Source organism: Jaculus jaculus, chromosome 2, assembly GCF_020740685.1.
Source record: "Jaculus jaculus isolate mJacJac1 chromosome 2, mJacJac1.mat.Y.cur, whole genome shotgun sequence".
NCBI classification, from domain to species: domain Eukaryota; kingdom Metazoa; phylum Chordata; class Mammalia; order Rodentia; family Dipodidae; genus Jaculus; species Jaculus jaculus.
Window position 1 is genome coordinate 54,158,759 of NC_059103.1, and position 20,698 is coordinate 54,179,456.

Genomic DNA, 20,698 nt, shown 5'->3' on the forward strand with positions numbered 1-20,698 from the left:
TGGGGCTGGAGAGATGGCTCAGCAGTTAAGGTGCTTGCTTGCAAAGCCTAATGATCCAGGTTCAATTCCCTAGTACCCATGTAAAGTCAGGTGCACAAGGTGGCACATGCATCTGGAATTCCTTTACAGTGGCATTCTTACCGTCTTTGCTTGCAAATAAATAATATTTTAGGGCTGGAGAGATGGCTTAGTGGTTAAGCGCTTGCCTGTGAAGTCTGAGGACCCCGTTTTGAGGCTCGATTCCCCAGGACCCACGTTAGCCAGATGCACAAGGGGGCGCATGCGTTTGCAGTGGCTGGAGGCCCTGGTGTGCCCATTCTCTTTCTCTGTCTCCCTCTTTCTGTCTGTTGCTCTCAAATAAGTAAATAAATAATAATATTTTAACCAAACAATCCCTACTGTCCCAGAAGTCAGGGAGTTAAAATGAACCACAGGACCAAATTTTGGTTCATTTTTGCTTTAGTCTCTTGGATAACTGCTTCAACACTTTGAGCAGAGAGGCCTGATACTTGAGCTTTCTTAGCTGAAATGCTAAGGTTCTAGACATGATTATATGCACCAAGTGCTTGCTACAAAGAGAGGCAGGTGAAGAGAGGTTGCACATTTCTCTAGGTAAGCAACAAAAGAGGAAGGGCTAAGATTTTAAGGAAAGAGGGATGCTGAGAGTCAGTTGTAGAAAATTGCTATTTCTCCTGTGATCAGGAAAATGATGTCTATCACATGATATGTATCCACTTACCTTTGCGTTTCATATATTCATATGTACATACAGGCTACTACATAAGTTGTATTTTCCAAAACTTTTTTAATAGAGGCAAAAGATTAAGGGATCTACTTAGCAGCCAAAACTTTGCTTTGATTTTTCATGGTTGAATGTTAGGGAAATAAAGAAGACAGTTTGAATCCATTCACCACAATGAAGGGACTATTTTACTCTCTTCATACACACATAACACACACATGTTGTATTTACACATATATATATCTGATTATATAATATATATACATACATAAGGAAGTGGAAGTTTTTAGTTCTGTTAAAATGTTGGTACAATAACTGCCTTTAAAAATATTTCATTTATTTAGAGAGGAAGAGGAAGAGAGAATGGGCATGCCAGGGCTTCTAGCCACTGCAAAAAAAACTCCAGATACATGTACCTCCATGTGCATCTGGCTTACTTGGGTACCAGGGAATCAAATCTTGGTCCTTAGGCTTCGCAGGCAAGCGTCTTAACCACTAAGCCCAATAACTGCCTTTTTAAGATAGTACCCATTCTGTGTCAGGTGGCAACTTGAATCTCAGGGCTGTATTGTTTGGGAGTCACAAAGGTCAGTTGATGTTCACATAAGTGGACCAAGAAGATTTGGTAAAGAACAGATGGAATGATTATCATGAACATCTGCTATCACAGAAACATGTGATGGTGGCGGCAAGGTGGAGCAGTGACTAATTGTTGTTTCAAAGTGAGGCTGAGGAGTTGGCTCAGTGGATAAAGTGTTTTGTTGTACAAGCATGAGGACCTGGGTTCAGATCCCCAGCACTCACATAAAATCTGGGCATGGCTGCCCCGTGTTCTGGGAAGGCAGAGGCAGGAGGATTTGCTGGGTAGGTGGTCTAGCAGACTTGGTGAGCTCTGCGTTCCTTGAGAGACCCTGTCTCACAATTAAGGTGGAGAGGAGCTGGAAGACGGTTCAGCAGTTAAAGGCTTTTGCTTGTAAAATGATTGCACAGGTTTAGTTCCCAAGCCATCCGCTTAAGCCAGGCCCCAAAAGTGGTGCAAACATCTGGTATCCAGTTGTAATGGCTAGAGGCCCTGGTACCTACCCCACACATTCCAACAAATAAATAAAAATAAAATGAGAATGTTTATAATGATTAAGGCTTTAACCTCTGGCTTCCTCATTACATGCACACATATGCACACACCACATATATGCACATACACAGTGCAGTATTTATTCAACATAGATTCTGAATGCTTACTGGGCACCAGGCACCTCTCAGAAATCCTAAGAAGGGTGCTGAAAATGCACACGTCCTGCCTTTAGGAGACCTCCACCAAGCAGGCTGTACACAGACCAGTGTGTGGGTGGTCACAGGTGCCAAGATGACAGGAAAATCTGTGCCTTCCTGGAAGGCGCCTGCAGAGGGGTGAAGCTGAAGGACATTACAGGCAGAGGGAATAGCATGGGTGAAGGCTCCAAAGAATAAGTGGTGGGGTGAAGGAGGCTAAGGTGAAGTCTGCAGGGGTTTGTCACTGGAGGTGCTTTGCTGGGCCTGTGAGCTCTTCCTTGGCCTTCAATGCCCACTCTGATACTGTTAAGTGCTTGGCTCTCAGGGCACAAAAGGGAAATGATTTGATTTGTAACCTTGCCCATTTCTTTGTTGACATTTCCTTTTTGCTTAGCAGCTTTATCCTACTATTTCCCTTAATATGTTTTCTTTTACTCCCCCATCGTCTGAGCCCCATCACAAGGTTGTTGTCAGGATATCCCAGTGACACACTGTTCATTTATCTCTCTTGAGCTTTTTGTTTTTTCGAAAAGCTTGCCCAGCCCCTGGCCTCCTTTTCTGCAAAGGGCAACAGCCTTGAAATTACTCCATATTGTCCTGGTATTGGGTTGTTAAGAGCTTTAGGACTGATATCAAGGGAGGAGGAGGAGAGTTGCAATGTTTTTCTTTTAATTTTTTATAATTAACAACTTCCATGATTGTAAACAATATCCCATGATAATTCCCTCCTTCTCCCCACTTTCCCCTTTGAAACTCCACTCTCCATCATATACCCTCCCCCTCTCAAGCAGTCTCTCTGAGGTCATGGATATCCAGGCCATTTTGTGTGCAATGTTTTTTAATAAAAAGAACTAGAAGAATTTGTTTTTAGAAATAGATGCTTGCTACAAAGTGTTATTGTGCTCCCTTGTACTGTATAGTTGAGATACACGATTCTGGTCCTGCCCCTGGCACCATCCTGCATTGTAATCCTCTGTGAGAGGCCACCTGCCTTGCAGGGCATTCAGTAGCATCCTTGGACACAACCCACTAGATGCAGCATCAGCCTCTATCTAAATATTTCTGCTCATTGCCAGATGCCCCTGGGGAAACTGGGACATGAGGTACACATTCACCCCAACTGAAAATCATTGCTTTAGCTAATAATCATTGAGGTTAAATAACCCATCCTATGCAGATAGAGGTGGGGCTGCAGAGCCCTGGCTGAACATGCAGAGGAGGGTTTTGAGCTCAAACACTCACATCAACCCTAGACTGTACCAATATTTCATATCATTAATATAAACTTGTAGTTTTCATTTACTTAGCATGGTATTGGATATAAAAAAATGCCATGCTGAGTGAGGGAATGACCATGGAGAGAAGAAGAACTTATTTGCATATTTGGGGAAGGGTGACTAAGCTTGCATAAAGCCCTTGCACTTCAGCTACAGTGGGCTGAAGGCTTTTAGCATGACGGTGAACTTTTCAAAAGCATGAGCAGAAGACAGCATAGTGACACAGTAGCTCCTTTCAGAAGCCCAGTGGTCTATAAAGTTTTTGGTCTCATTCTCTCTCAAGTTTCTTCCTATCCCAACTCCTTTTCCCAAGGTGCTCTTTATTTAATACAAGAGACACACAGAAATGACACCTCCTGTAGCTCCTTGGGTTTCCATGTACTTTCACAAATGAACAGTAGGTGCTTTTTAGATTCAAAAAGCGGGCGCACACTGGAGGTGCCAGCACTGTAGGAGTCTTCCTTTTGTATTAGGAGAAAGTGAAATACAGCTTTAAAAATAACAGGTGACTCACGTGCCTCCTGCACAGGGTAGTTGACTATCTCCAAGAACCCTCCAGATCCTATACTGTCTGCCATTCTTGACCCATCAATAAAGTCAGAAGCCAGAATGGGCCATAGGTTTCAGATACATCTAGCACCACTTGGAACTTCCAGGAGATGACAGCTCCCAGATGCTGGAGCTGCCTGTCCCATTTGTTTAGGTTATGTGCCACAGCTGATGGTGAGATTAATGCTGGCTGGACAGCTATGGGAGAGTTGTCTGGTTTCCACAATACCATGTTTATATTTCATTTGGATTTCTCCTTCAAAGCTGACCTGCCTGTGACCCCTGGAACCCTGTCCACTTGAGGTGAGGTGGAACTTGGTCACCCTTGCTTTACTTTTATTGAGGGTGGGGGAGGTCACAATTCTGCAGGCAGAGGCTTCTCAATGTGGTGGCTTCCTGTTGGATCTGTGTCAGTTGTTTGCCTAAGATTGAGCCCCCTAATGTGTATGCTGCTCTGCTGAGATAGGGAATGTTGGACTTTAAAAGTTATTTTGGTTCTTAAATATGGAAATATGTGGGGCTGAAGTGATCACTCAGTGGGTAAAAATGCTTGCTGTGCAGTCATAAGGATCTGAGTTCTGTTCCTAGCCCCCAGATGAAAAGCTGAGTGTGGCATGGATGTTCCTGTGATCTGATCCTGGTGCTGGAAGGGGGGGGGGATGGGGGTGGGACAGAGGCAGGAGGTTTGTTGCAGCCCAACAAAAACAGTGAATTCCAGGTTCCACGAGAGACCCTCTCAAGAAAATAAGGTGCAAAGCAATAGAGGAAGACACCAGATGTCTTCTGCCCTCCATATGAAGTGCATGTATTTGTACACATGTGCATATACAACTCATACATCACAAATACACAAAATAAGCAAAAAAGGAATTATTTTTAAATTATGTTAGAGACCAGAATTAATGGAAGCCAATTCGCATAAAAGTATTTTAACTCTTGGCACTATTTTGACATTCTTTAACAAGGAGAAAACCTTGAGGGAATTAAACACTTAAAAAAAATGACCATACCTGGATGATTTTCCCACACTGCATTTCCTGTGCTTGTCACTGGTTCTTTCCTTCCTGCTCCCCTCTATCTCTTTCTCTTTCCCTTACTTCCTCTTAACCCTCTCTGAAACCTGTTCATTTCCTCCCATGTTAGTTTCTGGAGTTCTAGTGTGGAATCTGGAAAGGACTGAGATCTGGTTAATCACACACTGACAGGAGGAGGGTATTAGAAAATAATTTCAAGCCAGCTGAGGAAGATGCATACTGGGTTGTGGTATGGGGTCCACAACCAAACTGTTGTGATGGGGGTCTTGCCAGCTGAAGGGTGTTTTCCTGTGGGAAGATTCCTGATATTTCTGTGGACTTGTGAGGCAACTTTAGGATCCACAGACACATTCTTTCAAGGTGTACAAAACCACCATAGAATGTGAGAACCAAGTCTTGGTCCCTAGCCCTTACATGAATTAGGGGGAGAATTGGGTCCTGTAGCATTTCTGAGCTGCTAAATGAAACATAAGCCATGACATTCCCACCCAGGCGCCCCATTTCAGCCTTTCACTGGATGGAATGCCTACCAAAGCCAGTGGGAATATGGAGTTTGGATGGAGATAGAAGAGAATGGATTTCCTTATCCAAATTTTGTCTGACTTGGTAGCGTTAGATGTTCCATCCTCATGAGAGGTCTTGGTTGACATCCCAGAGAGCAAGGGAGCTTTGCTGGGGAAGGCAGCTCTGCCTGGACACGAGAAAGCTCTTGGAATCTTCTCAGTGGGAACATTCTTAATATACACAGATAGAATCAGGGTCATTGAAACATGATGACTTACTTTTGGCTGCCAATCTCTTGATTTTGGGTGCCTTATGATAATATCCACTAGATTTTTTTTTTCTTTTTAAATCAAGACCCAGGATCCCTTGACACTAGACTGATTTTCTCTTTACACTCCATTGTCTTAAGTTTTTTCCCCTGCATATCATCCTTTAACTGTATTTGGCAGAAAAATTAGCCTTCGGAGACAGTAAAATATTGCCACTGAGAAACTGTCTGACTCTTGGAAGGTTTTTGTGTTGGGGTATCCAGAACGTTCTCACCCATACTCTGCCTCTCAGGAGCATGGCACTTTTGGGATTTATTTGGCGATTTGAGCTTGGTTGGAAAGACAGTGGCCTTGTGTGAGGGCAGCTGCCTTTGGTGGGCAGTCAGTTACCTGCTAATGAATGGCAGCTCTTATTGTTGGAGAGATTTATAACGTGTAGGACAAGACCCAATCCAGAAATCCAGGTGTAAGTGGGCCTAAATAGTCTACCCTGCCTGAATGTGGGTCCCATCTTGCCACTGCTTTTGAAGGTAAGGTCAAGGAAGAAGTTTAGTCCCCATGTCACAACACATAAGCTTGCTTGTTTATTGCTAGGATTAATGAGAAAAGGGACAGTTGATTTGTTCAGTTTAGCAACTGTGGAAGATAGTTTGCAGCAGTGGGTGAGGCATGGACAGAAGTAAGCAGAAGGAACTAGGAATGGGCTTTGTTAAGTCAGTGTGCATGATTTTATTCCCCTTAAATCACTGCTTAAGGGCTTCTGGCCCCTAGCTCAGGAGTTCTGCCCAAAAATGCCAGATGTATTACACAGTGGAGTATTGCAATGTAAACACTGCTGTGTGCCACGAGGCAGGGTGGTCCATCTCCTATTTAAGAAAAGCAGGAGACCCAGAGGAGCAGGCCTTTGGCTCTGTAGTGATTGCAGTAGTTGTCCTGGTGTCCTGAGCTGTACAGTCAGGATTTGGAAGAACAAAACCCAGATAAATTAACACTTTGAAATGCCAAGCTGAATTTAGACACCACAGAGAGCCAGATGTGCCTTGGATAATGTTGGAGCACATCAATTTATAAGATGTTCAGGGGTCAGGAATGTAGTTCATTTGCCTAGAATGCCTGAAGCCCTGGGTTCAAACTTCACCACTGCTTAAAAATAAATTAGAATGGGCATAGGAATAGCTAGGATAAAAGTTATGTTGTCCTTTAGAAACATCTGTAAGTTACTGTGAACATCATTTTTGCCATATGCTCTAAGTTAATTTGAAAAGTGAGGGGAAGCCAAGCTAGGAGAGGCCCAGCTTTCCTCAGGACCTCCTACAGTGTCAGAGCAAGCCTACTGGATTGGTTCACCTTCTTGGTGTAAACCCAAGATTTATCACAATGCTGCTATGGTGTTTGGTAGCTCTGGGTGAAGGGAAGGGAAGGGGGGGGGGTGAGAGGGGCAAGATTCCATGGAGAATGCATGGCCTTCTAGTTTGCTACTACTTTCTAGATGGAAGTAAGAGTTTGCTATTGATAGCATTTGAGGGTGGGAAAGTAACTGGGCAGTTTGGGTCACTCTCCAGTCATGTGTTTTACAATGCTGAGGGTAATTAAAAAAACTAGGATGCCTGCATAGACATTATCCATACATCTTCATGCTCTGTATTACAGCAGTCCTTGGAAAGACTAGACTCACAGTGAAAGAGACAGGGGAAGGAGGGAATGAATGAAAGAGAAAGAAAGAAGAAAGAGAAAAGAGAATATTTTGTGAGTTAGGAGGAAATTAGATTTTGGGGATTGTTGAAATAGCTGTACTAATATTTTCCTGGTTTAAGAAATCTATGTATAGAATGCACCGAGAAAATGGTCGTAAGAAATGGTGATGATTAAAAAATAGACAAATTGTGAGAGTAAAAAAAAAAAAAAATACAAGTTTCTAGAGTCACTCCCATGCCTTTCCCAACTGTTTCCCACTCTTGTTTAAATTGTCCTTATCTTCCTAACCTCCACTCCCTGATTTCTTTACCCCTTTAGTGAGAAATCAGAAACCTCCATAAAAAAGACACATCTCACACAGTCTCTATTTAAATAGAGGCATTACATTCGAAGTAAGCAAAAACAAAACAATAATGACAAAAGATTTCTAGCTGTGTAAGAAGTGATTTTTTACCTGATGTTTTCCTCATGTGCTTGCTACACTATTGTAATAAATTTTGCTTTAAGCATAAGTATGATACATCATTTTAGCCCATATATGGCCCAGTAGAAAAATTACACATGTTTAATACCTTGTTTAATTGCAAGCAAAGCTTACAATTTGAGAGAATTGGGATTAGGGCTAAATATCTATTAACTGCTCTTTCTAGAGATTTGGGGACTAAGATGATCCTCTTTTCCCCTCTTTTCCTCCTTTTTTTTTTTTAAATAGGCTACAGTTTCACATGGCTCCCAAAAGAAATCTCTCTCCCTTTTTGTTTCCCACACCAATTGATTTATCATTTTGCTTGCAAGCAGACCCAGAATGTTAGGGCAAGAACACACTCACTTTTTTCTCGTAACTTTTTTGTTGCGGACCGAAACCAGTTGACTTGAATAAATTTTTCTGAGGCCTGAATGTAGCCAGCAACGTGGAAAAATCTTGCCATTGAGGGCCGTCTGAATGTACATTTCAGCCACACAGTGAGCTGTATTGGTAGGCACTGGAGTGCTAAATACAACCATTTTTCGCAGCAGCGAGTTAGACAGGTGATTAGCATAATTAGCACGGAGCAGCTATACATATGGTAATGCTGAGTGTGTAAATGCCAGCTGCGGTGTAAAATTTATGTCAGGGGTCGGCAGGGCTGTGCGAAACCATTGTGTTCCAGCTGCAGGTCAGGGCCGCAGAAGCTTACCTCCTTTTCTCTTGTTGGTGAATACGCCAAACAGAAGAGAAAGACAGAAATATAACAGATACGGCTTTGATGGAACAGCCCAGTTCTGTGCAAGAGGGACTGTTCAGTAACATTACACACCCATATACACACTCACACACACTCACACACACTCATAGCAATCCCATTCCTTTCTCTGCAAATTGTATTTACTTTATGCAGGTCTATATGGGGGTGGGGGAATGCTGGCAGGGAGTAGGTAAATGAACCAGATGATTTTCTTGGAGGAAAATTTCAGGCACTGAGGTTTAAAAGGAGACAGAAGTGCTGTTTTTGTTCTTTTTCTCACCCTTTATCCTCCCCACCATTCCCTGCGCACTACCGTCCTACCCACATTGTTTTCCTTCACATTAATTTTTGGGAGGTGCTGGTTGGATGTGGCAGTATTTGGCCTTACGAGGTTTGAACAAAATAAAAGGTTTCATCAGTGGGACTCTTCCCAAAATACTTGCCGGATGGATTTGGAGAAGGGATGTGGATGTGCACAGCACCCCCTCCCCCCCCCCCCCCCCCCCCGTGGGTAACTAAGTTTACTCTCTTTTTCCATTGGCTATCACGTCAAACCCACTAAATTCTGGACAGACTAAAAAAAGAAAATGAAATGGGGTCCTCGTTTGAAAAGACAGTCCTGAATGGACTTTGAAATGCCCCACTTTGAAATGCCTGACGAGAGAATGCATCCCAGTGATGAGTTCATACATTTTGCACTCAAAGCATTTTTCTGCCCCCGCCCCCATCTGGTTGGTGGTTAGTGGTGGTGGCAGAATATAGTTGACACACCACGCTGACCCGGTGATGAGACTTCCTAATGGCGCCAGGGGGTCCTTATGTACCAGCCCCTAATCCAGCTAATCCTGATGGCAACAAAATCATGAAAGTGGCCCCCAGTGCCGGGTCTCCCTGCACAGATGCACAGGGAAGACTGGTATGAAGGGTAAATGAGGCCAGTGTGGTGCCCCCCCAGAGGTCAGGAAGCCCGCATTGGAGCCTGTGGGCAAAGGTGGGGACTCCCAGTGTCTTCTTCCCCATGCCCAGTCAAGTAGAAAGCCAGTGGATGTTGAAGAGGAGCAGAAAGGTGATGTCAGCTGCATGGAAGTTGGGAAAAGGGAACTGGTTGATATGATGCTGTGGCCCAAGAACTGTGACTGCCGCGAAGACACTTGGTTTCGTTGTTGGGTTGCTTTCTGGTTTTCCTTTCCTTTCCTTTTCTTTGTTTCTTTTTTCTTTCTATTCATCCATTCATTTTTAAAAATATTTTTATTTATTTATTTGAGAGAGAGAACGAGGGGGTAGGAGAGAGCGAGAGAGAGAATGGGTGCACCAGGGCCTCCAGCCACTGCAAACAAACTCCAGATGCATGTGCCACCTTGTGCATCTGGCTTCATGGGTCCTAGGGTATCAAACTGAGGTCCTTTGGCTTTACAGGCAAGTGCCTTAACTGCTACGCCAAGTCTCCAGCCCTCATTCATTTACTTTTGAGATATGGTCTCAGGTAGATGAGGATGGTTTGGAATTTCTCATCCTCCTAGGAGCCTCCACTTCCTGAGTGCTGGGAGCGTATTCCCCCATAACCACTTGTATGCACGGCTGGGGATCAAATCCAGAGCTTCAGCTTCATTGCATACTGGCTGGGCAAGCATTCTACCAATTGAGCTACATCAGCAGCTCGTTTTAACTTTTATTTATTTATTTATGTGTTCATTTGCATATGGGGGCATGCCAGGGTCACATGACACTGCAAACAAACCTTGCATCTGGTTTTATGTGGGTGCTGGGGAATTGAACCTCAGCTGACGTGCTTTGCAAGCACGCACCTTTAACCACTGAGCCATCTCCCCAGCCCCTTGTTTTTATTTTTTAAAAGAAGACCTTAGGTCTCAGGTAAGAACCTGAATTTAAAAGAAAATGTTTATTGTGATCTTTGGTTCCCCCGGTTTGGTGGTGTGTTGCACCTTCCTTGTATGTAAGCACTTCCTGTGAAATGATGGGACTTGGCTTGTGGTGGTGGTGTGTTGAGGTAAGGGGACAGCTCACAGCGTGAAAAATACACCATGAGGAATAGGGGGCTGGATCCTGTAGGAACTTAGGAAATAATTTGTAAGTTGTCATAAGTAGGGTCGGGCACATCTTCCCCATGCCAAGTGGCAAGTGACTAGTGAGCAAAGGGACCACCAACAGATGCAGAGCTGTCTTGGGAGCTGTTGGTCCCAAGAGTGAAGGCAGCATCAGGTCTGGCTGCAGAGTCCTAGGTTGACCTGATTGCATCCGACAGGGCTAGTGGATTGGTCTCAGGAAAGCCGTTCAGAGGAAGCAGCCCTGGTGAGGCTGATAACAGATGGCATTGCAAGCTGCTGGGTTTAGGGTGGGGGTGGGGTAGGGGTGTGTCCTTGCTTGCTGCAGACATAGCAAGGAACCCTGCATGAGCACCTGTGTACTTGCTACCTGTGTTCAAGCTCTGTGTTCACCTGTGTGACCCATGGGCAAATTCATGCATGTGCTCTGCCTGCAAGATGTTTTTTGCGGCTGTTGTCTCGCTGGGCACTTTCTTCATAAAGACAACTTCTCTTTGGGCTGTCTGATTCCAGTATTCTCCCATGGCAACACTCAAGGGCACATTCTCCCAAGGAGAGACACAGTCCAGAACCATAAGTAGCAGCAGTGGGCCCCTCATGAATGTGAGAGGTAGGTAAAGAATAACTAAACCTTTATAGTCCATGGTGAGTTTTCAGCCAATTGTCCAAATTACTGTCTCTTCATTTTTTTTCAATTTAGAAAACAAGCCAGTATTAATAATTTTGCAGTTATATTCACTTTTTGAAATTTGTACCTTTTTGTCTTCAAAATAACTAATCGCACCATTGAAAGAAGGACCTGAAGCAACTAAAGGGTAAAAAAAAAATCTCTCTAGAGGCTGCTAGATAATTCATGGGATTAATCAAATGCAAATGTGCTTGCGTATACACAGACCCTATTTTCCTAATTGGACTCTGAGTGGGTACTTTTCAAGCTGAAAGGGTCATTTGTTTTGACTGATTGACTTTTTGGGGCTTTGGGGGGAATTAATATCTTGTACAGATGACTGCCTGTTCCCAGGACTCTGTACCAAGGCCATTCATTCATTTATTTGTGCAATACACTTTGAGTGTGTGCCATGCCCCTGGTATGCCTCTGTTCGGCACATACAGAGGTGAGCGAGCAGGAAATATGTTTCCCCTAAAGGACTTGGAATGCCATGGAAAAAAATTTTTTAAACTTTAATTTGATCCTTCATCTTTATGTGGATCACAATGAGCTTTTGCTCAAAAGTTTTTCTGTGAATGCCACAGACATTTCCTGGGCTCTGTGTGAACAGCAGGGGAGATCTCATGTCTGCAGTAGATTGGAATAGCACTTTTCAGCAGACCCCTTGCTTCCCTTTGGAAACCATGGTGGGCTTCAGTTTCAGGAGGAAACTTGAAGGAGGATCTTGAGCCAGATGTGCTTGGCAGAAGTGAGTCTTGCAGAGAATGTCCATAGCTTCCTGGAAAATGAGATACAGACTTATGGGAAAGGTGGTTTAGGACTGTTTGTTCCCTGTATATTCTGTGCCCCCATTCTAACAAACAGGACCCTTTAGAAACCAGAAGGAAAATGGGGTTGCTGTCCACAGGCCCTGTGTGGAACAATGAATGTCCTCAATGACAGAAAAAAGTGTTTAAAGCCATATTACTGACCTAATGACCTTGGGCAAATCACCTAAACCACATTTCCTCCTGTGTAAAGTTAGGGCCATAGCCAGCAAATGAAAGAATGGACACCTGGGCATTCCAGATCTGGTCTGGCTTGGGGAATACTACCTGAGTATCATTTCACCCTCACACTTTCCTGTCCTGTGTCATGGCATTTTTATTCCTTTTAGGACCTTGTTTCCTATTTTCAATGTCTGTGTAGTCAGCTGCCCCTAACTTTATGGAGGAATAACCCCAATTGAAACATCTATGAGAAAATGAGCAATTCAAAGAGCTTTGAAATGGGGCACATCACATAAGCATGGAAGATGATTTTGGGTCTTGGTTGTAGAGATTTGTTTTTAATGATTGTTAGAGAGAGAGATTGCATTAGAGGATGAAGAGGGCTTAAGGCTATGATGAGATGCATATGATCATTTTTATATTGAGCTTGTTTTGAATCCAAATCTCTACCAAGTAACTTTTGCATACCTTTCCCCCTCCCTCTTTTCATTCCTTTCCATTTTTTTCTTTAATGTTTGGCACACAGAAGCCTTGATACATGTTCATTGCAGAAACACTGAAAATCGATGCCCCCCCAAAGGGAATAAAGTGATTATTATCCAGAGGCCACTATTCAATACTCAAGGTTATCAACATAATTCCCTAAACTTCCATTAATATAAGAAATACTGGGCTTGACAGCTCATTCTGTTCCATATGTTAGGTTATTTAAATATCTATATACCTATCTATTATATCTATATGAAGGACTTTGGCCTTGAACACAGAAAAAAGAAGAACGTTCTTTTCTCCTAGATGAGTGTAATTTGGATCATCTGAAATGGGTTCTGTGGGACTTGCTGAGCAAAAGGCTTCACACTCACAGATAATAAGGATGACAGGCAGGTCATGAACAGCTTTGGGCTGTCACTGAGTCATGATTTAGGATAGGCCTTTGCTAGTGCAGCTAGTAAGAATCAGGTAAGTCCATAAAATTGCTCTATCCTGAGTGGTTTCTGTTTCTTGTAGCCTGTTTCAGTGTGCCTTGGGTGAGTGCTGATGTAAGACCATGAGAATGCTATGCAGCTTAGGGCACAGGTATACCCGAGAAGGAGCTAAGTCTACCAGAGCAAGCAAGTGAATGACATAATCATGGTCTCACCACCCGCCAGCCATGCTTGCCTCCTTTCTCTCCCCACAGAAATCCATGGGCTTTGCAGTTGCTAGCCCCTTTCCTAGAAGAACATTGTCCCTAGCTCTTCAAAGTCACCCCATATTATTTTCTGTTGGAGCTTCCCACCATCTTAGTCAAAGTAGCCTTCCTCCCCACTACTCAGTATGACGTCACCATCTTTATTTCCTATGAGGCATTGGGCTTGCTTGTGTACTGCCTGCTTGTATGACTTACCCAGTAGGTCTATCTTATTATGCATGAGACATAGTCACACATGCTTGCTGGAGGAGTGAATTGTCTATAGGTGTACTTGGGATGAAATAAAGTGAGTGGCCACCAAAACTTCTTGAAGTTACTCTATCCTCTGGGAAAACACTCTTAAATATAAAAATGAAACATTAGGCTTAAGATGTAGCTATGTAACATGCAAAAATAAATTAAATTTTTATTTATTTATTTGAGAGAGAAAGAGGCAGAGAGAGAGAGAGAGAGAATGGATTGCTTAGGGCCTCCAGGCACATGCGCCCCTTTGTGCATCTGGCTAACATGATTCCTGGGGAATCAAGCCTCAAACTGAGGTCCTTAGGTAGGCTTCACAGGCAAGCGCTTAACCGCTAAGCCATCTCTCCAGCCCGCGAAGACTGTAGTCTTTAAGATTTGGTATTGTAAATAAAGGTCTCAACTCTAGTCACTTGGCACATCTTGACACTTTGTGGTGATAATCTTGTTTTGGTTGGAATTGGTCATGACATTGACAAAATACTCAACACTAGAGCAAGGAGAAGAGCAATAGTTATCCAGTATTACAGATAACATACATATGAAAAGTATACACATTTGTGAAAGTATAGGTGTATTTTTATCTTACTGTACATCAGGAAATCATGATGGGGCACATGAAGCACATTTGTAATTTTTTTTTTTTTTTTTGGTGTTTCAAGGTAGGGTCTCACCCTAGCCCAGGCTGACCTGGAATTCACTATGTAGTCTCCGGGTGGCCTTAAACTCATGGTGCTCCTCCTACCTCTGCCTCCCGAGTACTGGGATGAAAGGCGTGCATCACCATGTCCAGCTAACAATACAGTTGTATCTTTAAAACAACATCTCTTCTCAAACCCCCATGAAGAAAGATTGGTGTGAATGCATAAAGGCCCCTAAGTATGAAACTTGTGTTGGGTTTTCTTACAGTAGGCACCCACATTTAAGACTGTATTTCCATGGGTTGCATAGTGAAAAACAGCTGTGCTGCTAAGGCAGGAAGGGATATCCCACCAAGCTGTGTGCATGGGTGGTTCTTCACTTATCAAGAGCTTGTCATGCAAGCATGAGAACCTGATTTGGATCCCCAGAACCCACGCAGAAGCAGATATGATGGCGTGCACCTGTGATCTTATTGCTGGGGAGGTAGAGACCAGGGAATCACTGGCTATAGCCAGCCTGACCAGATGAGTGACTTCCAGGCTTAGCGATAGCAACTGAGGAAGACAGCATCTACCTGTGACCTGCACATGTACATATACCCACACCTACACACATGTGAGACCACACACATGCAAAAAGAAAAAAAAAGGGCTGGAGAGATAGCTTAGCGGTTAAGCACTTGCCTGTGAACCCTAAGGACCCTGGTTCGAGGCTCGGTTCCCCAGGTCCTACGTTAGCCAGATGCACAAGGGGGCGCACGCGTCTGGAGTTCGTTTGCAGAGGCTGGAAGCCCTGGCGCGCCCATTCTCTCTCTCTCCCTCTATCTGTCTTTCTCTCTGTGTCTGTCGCTCTCAAATAAATAAATTAAAAATTAAAAAGAAAAAAAAGCCAATTAGGAATGTGCTCTGTTTCCTTATTTTATTTGGTTTTGAGTCCACTGCAGCTTTTAAGGTTCAGTAGGAGTAAAAGGAACTGCACTGTACTAAGCAGAAAATAGCCATGTGCTTGTAGGATAGTGTTTGAGGGGCAAGTAGAAACAGAAATGGCTTCCAGGTTTGGGACATTAGATACAACAGCACCAGAAAAGGAGAGGTTTGAGCACATGATTAGGATGAGGTCTCTTAGGATGCAACTCCAGGACTGACTGGACTAAGACTTGGAAGCTGTCTAGCTTCCAATAACGTCTTCACCTTCACAAGATGTGGACTGAATCAAATTCCGGTTTGTAGTTAATTGGTTGAAAGTCTGTCCTCACCACCCTCCCCACCCCAGTGCTGAGGCTGGAACCCAGGGCCTTGGGCATGCTATGCAGCTACTATTCCACTGAGCCATATCCCCAGTCATTGTCTTTCCTAACTTGAAATTGGTGGTAAGGCCCTGGCCAGCCCCCTTGGCAGTTGTCAGAGTGCCTGTACACTTTTTTTTAATGAACTGGTGGATGGATGCATTCCTTGCACATCTCCCACAGTACTTTAAGCCTCACCTCAGAGCTCCATGGTGGCCTTGGCGCTTGCGTGGACCTACACAGAGGGTCCTGCCAGCCCGCGATTCTGCACTAGATTTCCTAATGAGGGCATTGTTTGCTTTTTAGCCTGCCCCCTTGTTTATAAAATATGCCAAGAGAACTAAACACCCCACTGTTCCCAGTACTTATTTACTTGCCCAAACCAAATGTTTATGTCCTTGAATACTAAACTTGAAGAAAAAGGATTCCTCCTCGTGGGAAAGCTACAATCACTGAGTTCTTTCCAAGCTATAGCTGGACGTCTGCCTTTTGGTGAACATTGAGCTTATCAGTGACTAGGAATTATCCAGACCACCTTCTTGTGCCTGCAGTATGCACACATGTGGCCCCTCAGCACAGGTGTAGCATTCTGAGCTTGGCTTGCATACAAACCATAACTAGATGTAAACATGTAAAAAGGAGAGAACAGTAAAACAGTTTCCAGAAGCAGAGTCAGTGGTTTGATCACCTGTGCCTGGTTTCTAGCATCTCCATTTTCAGCCAAGCCTGCAGGAGAGCTGGGTTGGTGTTGGGATCCAGGATGCTTCAGAACATATAGGCTCCTCCCCTGACTGGGTGACTCAGAACCTGACACTGTTTCTGGATGTGGGCCAGGTGAATTTGATAAAACCAGGTTTCCAGACACTTCCTCTAATGGACAATCCATTGTGTTCCTCTTCTACGGGGCTTCCCGTGTGTATCTGATTTGAATCTCAATATTTATCTTTTCCAAGTTTTGTACTTAGCACACACTTACCACCTTCCCTTGTTTCTGTTTCCACAGAAGAGAAACATTTCCTTGTTACCTCTGCCAGGAGAAGAGTGTAAATTGAAGCCATTTATCTTGAAATTGGCTGCAGGGGCACATTGTTTATACAAGTGAAAGAAATTGTAACAGGGTTATTTGGTCTGGTCTGCAAGGAAAAGGTGTCTCACGTTTTCCCGTCCCCTCCCCCTGTTCAGACACATGGTGTGTTGGTCAGAACATGCACGAAGCACACATCTCCAGTAGGTTTCCCCATGTGATGCGCTGGACAGCTACTAGGCTTAGCAGGTGTTTTGATACATTCATCCTTCTCCAAAATCAACATTGCTGCTTATAGTAAGAACGGGTGTTACTCTTCAAATGACTTGGTTTACCACCAGTGTTTGTTCATTGTGCCTGAACCTATCTGTCAGCGAGTGAGTAAAAGAACAAGGTTTTGAGGTGATTTTGCAATTCTAATTGAAACCTGTCTTGTTTGTCAGTTGGTGGACGAGTGAGTCGTGAATTAAATTATACTCGCCAGAAGATAGGAGAAGAGGCTATGTTTAATCCCCAACTCATGATACAGACCCCAAAAGAAGAAGGCGCTAATGTCCTGACCACAGAAGCCCTCCTACAACACCTGGACTCAGCACTTCAGGCCAGCCGAGTCCACGTCTACATGTACAACAGGTAAGGCTGCTAGAGAGGCTGCTGGCTTAGACACCTGGTTTTAGAAAATATAATTGTCCCTAGAGTATTAGTTCAAATGGTTTCCTAGTAATATTTTTTTCCCATGGTAAGAATGGAACTGAGGGTCTCATAGTCAAAAGCAAATGCACTGACCAGCTTTTTTCCACTCCTGTATCTTGATTGTTTTTATAGTGTGATAACAAAGAAAGTACATTACATATTCAATATTCCTTATCCAAAATGCTTAGGACCAGAAGTATTTCAATTTTTTTTAAAAAAATTGGAATATCTGCCTATAAGTAATAAAATACTCTGTATAAACAAAGTCTGATCATGACTTCAAATATACCTCATGTAAATACTCATTTGGGGCCATGAAACAAAGTTTTATGGTGTGGAATTTACCATTGTGGCATCGTGTTGATGCGCAGAAACTTTTAGATTTTGGAGCATTTCAGATTTTAAACTTTCAGATTATGGGAGTCCAATCTGTACATTATATAATTTTTAGTAAGCATCTTAGTGCTGTCCCCAAATGAGTGTGGTTCACTTGGGTGGCCATACACCCAGACTATATATCCTTGCTAAAGACTTTCTTCCCAAATAGAATATTTTCAAACTGTGAATTATCTTTGTTAGTAGGCTGTTTTGGAGCAGTTACATTTTGGATTGCCTTCAATCAATTCACACATGGTATGAAGGAAGGAGGGAAAAGAAGACAAAAGGAACAAGTCACAAATTTTATGAGTCACAGAGCAATTAGACATGGGGTGGTGAGCCTTCCTGGGAACTCTGGGGGGTAGGTTAAATAGGTGAATACACACCCCTTTCTAAAACTTGAACTTTTTAGCCTCACCTCTGATTTCACATTGCTGTGCCTAATGTTAAAAGATCAGGAGAGAATTTTGGAACAAAACGAACAGTCTCTTTCTTATGCATCTAAACTGTCAGTCACTTCAGAGCAGGAGCCATAGGTCTGGTCCGTTGCTGAGCAGGGCCAAGATCCAGGTGTATGTGGAAAAGGTTTTGGAAAATGTGAGGAGGCATTCCTGCTTTTCTGTCTGGCTATTTGCCTTTGGTGTGTAGAGAAAACAGTTACCCAGTCCAGGCTTGCAAAGTTTGCAGGTGAAGGACCTGTCACAATGTCTGAGCCTCACGTATGGCAGTTGAAACCTGCTCTGAGGGCACTTGTCACCTACGTGCTTAAGGATAAGATTTAAGTATCTGTATAATTTAAGTTACATCCTTCTTAAGTATACAAGGTGGAACCAGAAATTATGCTTAGGAATGAACTTGAAAGAACATATGCTTAGTTCAACCTGCCCATTTTTAGGTGAAAAAGAAAACAGCCCTGAAAATTGCATCAATTAAAGCATATATCCCAGTTCACCTGGTTATTAAATAATCAGACTAACCCAACAAATGCAGAGCCATGCCCAGCTCAGTCAGTTGATCATGTGATATTGGCTAGATGATCTGTGCTGCTGCCATACAGAGAGTGTGTGTGTGTGTGTGTGTGTGTGTGTGTGTGTCGGTCGCATGCATATACTTGCATGAGCAGGTGGATGAGTAGGTGGTGGGAGGGATGGTTGGATGAATGGATGTTGGCCATGCTCTTTGAAAGAGAAATGAAATCAATACAGATAGGCTTGGACAAAATCTAGCTTTTGACTATGAGACCCTCAGTTCCATCCTTACCATGGGAAAAAATATTACTAGGAAACCATTTGAACTAATACTCTAGGGACAATTATATTTTCTAAAATCTAGTTTTCCAGTAATACTTGCCTGCTTAACTATATGCCAGTATATTACAAGTTTCACTAACTTAGTCCCCATCTATTGTGAATTTGTGATAATTCAGCAGAGCTGTTCCAAGTTGTTTAATGTATGTAGAAAGGCAGATTAATGGTGTAAACAAGATTATTGGGAGAACACTTAAGGAAACAAGACTTTTCAAGTACTTTGGTAGCAGTCACACAAATGTTTCAGGTGTCAGGCAGGAGCAAGGGATGTACTGGGCAAAGAAATCTTACTAACAGAAGAGTGCCATTTTAGAAGGACACTGAGAGAAAGATGAAAAAGGCCTGGGAGGAGTGTGGGAAGAGGAAAGCACCTTTGGGTGAAGAAGACAGGCTTCCCAGCAGTGTGAAGGGAATGGATTGTGTTCATTTTCCTTAGATTTCTCATCTCCACTCCTTCCAAAATTCCTCTCATTTCCGAGTTTGGGCATATCTCCTTAAAATACATTCAGAATTACACTGTTCTGGAGATGCTGAAACTGGATTCATTCTTGATGGCTATGTTTAATGTCAAGAATGGTAGAGACTGTAAAGAGAGAATCCAGTTCACCTGACAGGTTGTTTATAACATTCATGGTTACAGGCAGGAAAGTTTGTTTGAAACATGAGCTGCAAATAAGAATATTGTTTTCCAGTAATACTTGCCTGCTTAACTATATGCCAGTATATTACAGGTTTCACTAACTTAGTCCCCATCTATTGTGAATTTGTGATAATTCAGCAGAGCTGTTCCAAGTTGTTTAATGTATGTAGAAAGGCAGATTAATGGTGTAAACAAGATTATTGGGAGAACACTTAAGGAAACAAGACTTTTCAAGTACTTTGGTAGCAGTCATTTACATAAACACCCCACATGTTAATTATGTGGAGTATTATCTATTCATTACAGCAAGCTCCCTTGCTCTCAACTTGGCAAAAGCTCTCTGGTTTTGACAGAGGCATAAAAGTGATCGGAACTGCAGGACTTTTTATATGTTCTTTTGTTCTGAATTTACATTGGTTTCCCGTATTTACAATAAAATGTTTTTTGTCTCTGCCTTTTATTCCATCAGGCAATGGAAATTGGAACATTTATGCTACAAATCAGGAGAACTTATCACAGAAACAGGTTACATGGATCAGGTATATTTTCCATGTTTGCAAAAATACGTCTTAAAAATTCTCAAAAACATCCAGGTAGTATGTGTTAGCTAACACCCTGTTGTCATTCTACATTGACAGATAATAGAGTATCTGTACCCTTGTTTGATCATTACACCTTTGGACTGCTTCTGGGAAGGGGCGAAGTTGCAATCTGGAACGGCGTACCTCCTGTAAGTGCGTCTTCTCTTAGCTGATTTCTAAACTCTGGGACTGCTTCCTATCATTGTTTATTCTGTTTTCGCTTTGGAATAATAATAAGATATAAAAACAGTGAAATTCCATGTGCTTTTTTTGGGGGGGGGAAGGGGGGAAATGTTTTTCCTCTTTTCAAGAAAAAGTTCTGTAGGCATCATTAAAGTTCATTCACTTTTACCAACCTATTTATATGCAAATAAAATGCAAATTATTGCAGAGCATATGTGTGTGTTTTTTTTTAATGCTTTATAA

At 42.9% G+C, this 20,698-nt stretch overlaps 1 protein-coding gene across 2 annotated transcripts in view; it reads left to right on the forward strand.

Annotated features, from left to right (window-relative positions):
- Ptch1 (patched 1) overlaps window positions 1–20,698 on the forward strand; it is a 72,829-nt gene that overhangs the window by 13,267 nt on the left and 38,864 nt on the right. For both annotated transcript variants that reach the window (XM_045144268.1, XM_004656856.2), the window contains exons 3-5: window positions 17,117–17,306; window positions 20,161–20,230; window positions 20,330–20,421. In XM_045144268.1, coding sequence (XP_045000203.1) covers window positions 17,117–17,306; window positions 20,161–20,230; window positions 20,330–20,421 — 352 coding nt within the window. The remainder of the gene's footprint in view (window positions 1–17,116; window positions 17,307–20,160; window positions 20,231–20,329; window positions 20,422–20,698) is intronic.